This window comes from Lolium rigidum, chromosome 5, assembly GCF_022539505.1.
Source record: "Lolium rigidum isolate FL_2022 chromosome 5, APGP_CSIRO_Lrig_0.1, whole genome shotgun sequence".
Lineage (NCBI taxonomy): Eukaryota > Viridiplantae > Streptophyta > Magnoliopsida > Poales > Poaceae > Lolium > Lolium rigidum.
Genome location: NC_061512.1, coordinates 148,050,248 through 148,055,332, shown reverse-complemented (window position 1 = coordinate 148,055,332; position 5,085 = coordinate 148,050,248). Strand labels below are relative to the sequence as shown.

The following is a 5,085-nucleotide window of genomic DNA, read 5'->3' as shown; positions in this document are numbered from 1 at the left end:
CTTAAGGATCTTCAAACTCATCTTATACTTATCTGCAGTCAACGATAAACACGAAATCATAGACTTGTAAATACCAACGAAGATTCTTCCATAATTTTAATTTAAGCCGCAATACCAGGCTACATGCACGCGTGCAACCATTGAAGTAATCAAGCAAAATCTGGAAGAGTACCAACACCAGTATATCAGCGAAACGAAACCGAACAAATCGGTCGACGTCGTTGGATTTCTGAGAATATGAATCACTATTGTTGAGGAGGTAGAAGCCGGGAAAATATTGCAAGGACAATTCTCTACGCGGCAACCTTGAGAAAAGATCCAAAATTAATCTTCGAAGTAAGATCTGAAGAAGCATACCTATAAAATTGTAATCTTCTAACATCACCGTTGATGTCGGGAAGAAGATCTCATCGTCAAATAAAGAGTTGAAAATCACTTATTGTAAGCCATGACATCTCCATTAAGGCGGAGACCAAGATGAAGATGGGATCAAACCTTAACCTAATCTACTACTTTTATTAGAAACGTCAGGCACAGATTGGATTCCCCACCCCTCTTGATGCCGGTTAGGTCGGACAAAGGAGGAGAAACCAATCTATGGTGGAGGCGGAGGTGGAGGAGTTGCTAAGTTTTCAGGAGGTGGGCGTTGAGCGAATTTGTCGTAGTATGTGTTTAGACTAGGTTGGTGTGGAAGTCGGCAGCTATCTACTTAATAATCACATGCACGATGGATAATTATTCAAAAATTAAGGGGCTGCTGACATGTTTAGTGGTCAAAGTCGTATGTTCTTCGATGATAATTTTGTAAACAACTCAGTTAACATTTGTTCAGTTCTCGGTTGGCCACATAATTTTCCAAGTCGGTCAATATAGCAAATGTGAGATTTTCTTAGCGATGCCCCTGTCAGAGATCCTCATCTTAGTCATCTCCCACAAACCGAGCAAATCAGTGATGTGTTACATACGTCCCAGTGTGGTAGTTATGTGATGTGGTGGATCTTGTCATTTTTTCATCTATTCTCGAGCGTCCTGATCGCCAGTTAGGTTTGTTCTGAAGCCTAGTCAAAGATATCAGAGGCAAAGCCACCCTAATTTGGAAACATCTCAAAGCGGCCTTGGGTTCAGATTAAAAAATGAACCCACGCTGGGTGCTCTGCTGGCCAAAATATTTTTGCTCCGTACGTGCACACTGACAAATAGACAACTATCAGTACACATACTTCCAAATACTACAAACAGACCTTGATGACAGCACCAAAGTTGTTGAGAATTCGTGCAAGGGTCGAGATATCCTCACGAACGAGAGCCACGAAGATTGACGCATCATCGGCATAAAGAGAAGTCCGGAACCGAGCACCCTTTCCAGGGAGGCGTTGAAGGAGCCCATGATCAGTGGCCACTTGAAGGGTGTGTTGAAGCGGGTCAACGGCGAAGAGGGGAGGGAAAAGCAGGTTCCCTTGCAGCAGCTCACGACCATGATTAATCGGCTCTCCTGGGATATCATTAAGAAAGATTCTTGAAGGTGGAGGAGAATAAAAGAGCACAATCTAATCGAGGTGGGAAGTCCAAGCTATGTAGAAGCAACGGTGAAAAGTCATCGATCGATGAGCTCAACGATGTGTTAAACTGCATATGCTTTGATGTCGACTAATTCTCTTTTCTCATCCAAACAACCATATAAATATGCATATATCTTCAAAGAATACTGACATTGACAGACACACAGACAGACCACCATACTACACGCTAAATCCATTTACGTGTCAGTCCAGTCTATGCATTATCTTTTGCTAATTATTTTAATTAGATCCATCTATTCTCTGCCGTCTTGATCGGCCGGTTTGGTTTGTCAGGGACGATCGTCTCTTAGGCTCTTAGCACAGTCCAGCCTGGTCAAAGATCACAAGAGGCAAGCACCTAATTTGGAAACATCTCAAAGCGGCCCTGCGTTTATATTCGAATAATAATGGAATAAACCCAAAGCTGGGTGCTCTGCTGGCCGCCTATAAATTTTTGATCCGTACGTGCACTGACAAATAGACAGGTACAATATGTTAACTACCACTTGTCCACCACACATACTCCCAAATGCTACGTAGACTTTGATGACATGCACGTCCGTCCTCAAATTTTGTTTCCTATTGTATCCATGGTCAGATACCCATTTGAAATGGTCCTGAGGATTCTTCTCTATGTAGAGAGTTTATAGCTACATTTGTCTGATTGAACGGTTTATGACTGTGACGTGCACTTGGGCATTAAGATGCTGAAATATCCTAATTTAGCAGTCCACACAGGCAACAATACACTGAGTTCTACAAGTAGCAGTGTGCATATATATACACGTCGACCAGAGGCTTGATTGACAACAACTAGATCAGGAGTGTCTTTGCTTATAATTAGCTAACTAGCAATGGCTCCTGACATGCTGTCCTGGCTCCTCTTCCTCGTCCTGGCTCTGTCAGTCTCCACTCACGGCGCCAGCGGCGCTGCCTGCGACCCGACCAGCGGCTTCGTCACCATGCCGCTCAACGACACGCAGCTCCCGGTGCAGAGCCCGTACGACCTTCCGCTGAATGAGCGGTACGAGTTCGTGAACAGCATGCGACGGCTGTGGGTGTACTGCAGCGACAAGCCTCACAGCACCACCAGCCACACCAAGCCTCGAACGGAAATCCGCATGGTAATCAGCTAACTCCAGTACTGCGGGCGGTTTAATTTGTTGACTAACCCAGTGCTAACGCCGTGCTAATTAACCCGGCAGCAAACCTACAACTCCGGCGTGTGGCAGTTCGAAGGCTACGCCTACGTCCCCGGCGGCACCTCCGGGGTGTCCATCATGCAGGTGTTCGGCGCGGCGAAGCACGCGACGACGCTGATGCTGCACGTCTACGACGGCGCGCTGCGGTACTACGACATGCAGGTCGTCGAGGGCGGCATCTACGACCGGTGGTTCCGGCTCAACGTGATCCACGACGTCGGCGGCAACGGGACGCTCGCCGTGTTCATCGACGGCGAGGAGCGGCTGCGCGTGGCGGGGCGTGGCGGCCACGAGCACTACTTCAAGTTCGGAGTGTACGCGCAGAGCAACCCCTCGCACTACATGGAGTCGCGATGGAGGGACGTCAGGCTCTTCACCAAGCCTGCTTACTGAAGCAACAAGAAGATAAGAAGATAGTGGTAGATAAGATTGTCCTCATGCTGAATGAATCTTGCCCTGCACTTCTGCTAGTGCTAGATAGGATTATTGTTGTATCCACATGTATTAGTTGCTCTTCAGGCCAATGGAACGATGTACGAGTCTGTGAATTGTCGGAAGAAAGTTTTTCAAAAGTTCAAACTGATGAAAAGAGGCTATGCAAAAGTTTATTTCAACAGTTTTGACGTGTTACAGTTAGGATGCAAACTGGGCTGGCGAATAGCGCACTAAGAATCTAGTGCTAATTTTATAGCTATGAGCCTGTGATGAGTTAACTGTGAACTGAACTTATTGATGAGTTTTGCCGTACGAATCGGGACGCCTCCATCCCTGGTTATACAGTACAACTTAGCAACCATCTAGTCCTTTCGTTTCTTTGACTAGCTCTCTCAATTTACCAGTATCACACATCTAAAATACTTTGCGCATGACCATCAAATAAATACTAACTCACTCCCTTCTGAAATACATTACTCTAGTAGTATGTACTTTCCGTGACATTAAATCTAAGTTGTTATCGTATTCAAAAACACTTGTAGGTGATTATGATTTTGTATCACGAAAGTCACAAACTAGTAGCACTAGCACTATAATGGTTGGTCAAATGTGTGTCCAAGCTAAACCAAATTCGAAAATGTATTTTGGGATGGATTTACAACGGCTTTGTAGTAGCACTAGCACTAGCACTATAATGGTTGGTCAAATGTGTGTCCAAGCTAAACCAAATTCGAAAATGTATTTTGGGATGGATTTACAACGGTTTTGTATGTGCAATTTGGTTGCCTCTAGCGCATATGTGTGATTGGATTTTTATGTTGAAGTTGAGTCACCTTGTCCTTCGTCTCTAGACCCATTGCCTCCACCCTCCATCACCAATGGCGTAACAACCAGGTGACTAGCTCATACCGCTAATAAACCCTAATCCCCTTCTAACCTTTGTCGCCTAATCGATCCAAGTTTATCTACAACTCTATTGTGTACACATAGTCACGGACTCCGGCTTGGCATGTATGGAGGCGGATACATAAACCCTTTGAAACTTTTTTTCTTTCGATAAAGGGTGCTTTATTACTCGATGTATCAAGCATTACACCCAGCCTCTGCATAGCAAAGATGCACACAGCCGTTTATGAGTCCAGTATCTACATGAAGGATAAGGAAAAAAGCCAACAAATCAATAACTCCATTGGCTTCTATCCTACGGCTATGCTGCCACCCATGTTGGGTAATAAAATCCTTGATCGTATTCTCCAAACGTGTAGACACCTCCATAAATAGGTCTCGGTCCTCAAAGCGTTGAAGCGGTGACCATGAACGGAGCATAGTTGTACATCTGTAGATAACCTGCATGATAGAAGATTTTTTGTCATTAAAAACCTTGTCATTTCTACACAGCCAAAGCGACCATATAACTGCAATCGCTCCCACTCGGATAATCGTTTTATACCTTGAGTCCACCCCATTTAACCAATTACCAAATACTAGAAAGCATAAGCGCGGCGGCACGCCGCGCCCGTACCTTTTTTAGCATGTAAGTGGTGGGTTAGAAGGGTGACAGTGAATAAGTACATTATATAGTGACTTGCTGTTAGGAGTGACAAATAGAATTCCAGAACAATGCTGAATGTGTCTTTCTGTCATGGAAATCTAGGATGATCACAAGTTCAGAAATAAAACATGCTTTACATTTCTCTTACAAAATGTACTCTTAATAGAGTGGATCTCTCACGAGCAGGATACTGAGTTGGAGAATACTTCAACACTATTGTTAGACATAATTCTCTCCCATTCTCCTCTTCCCTCCTCTCTCTAATTACCTACATCGATGCTTCAGGGGGGCAATGTCTAAAAGCTTCAGTGTGAGCACTGCATTGATAATTCTACAA

At 44.5% G+C, this 5,085-nt stretch overlaps 1 protein-coding gene across 1 annotated transcript; it reads left to right on the top strand.

The window, feature by feature from the left end:
* Window positions 1-2,413: 2,413 nt before the first annotated feature.
* On the top strand, window positions 2,414-3,154 carry LOC124656527 (citrate-binding protein-like). Its single transcript, XM_047195252.1, has 2 exons — window positions 2,414-2,683; window positions 2,765-3,154. Exons 1-2 carry the CDS (start codon window positions 2,414-2,416, stop codon window positions 3,152-3,154), a joined length of 660 nt encoding a protein of 219 aa, XP_047051208.1.
* Window positions 3,155-5,085: the final 1,931 nt, after the last annotated feature.

Excerpts from the sequence above, each read along its gene's own strand:
- LOC124656527 (XM_047195252.1), top strand. The coding sequence starts at position 2,414 with ATGGCTCCTGACATGCTGTCCTGGCTCCTCTTCCTCGTCCTGGCTCTG. Across the intron at positions 2,684-2,764 it reads CTCGAACGGAAATCCGCATG|CAAACCTACAACTCCGGCGT; the intron begins GTAATCAGCTAA and ends TTAACCCGGCAG.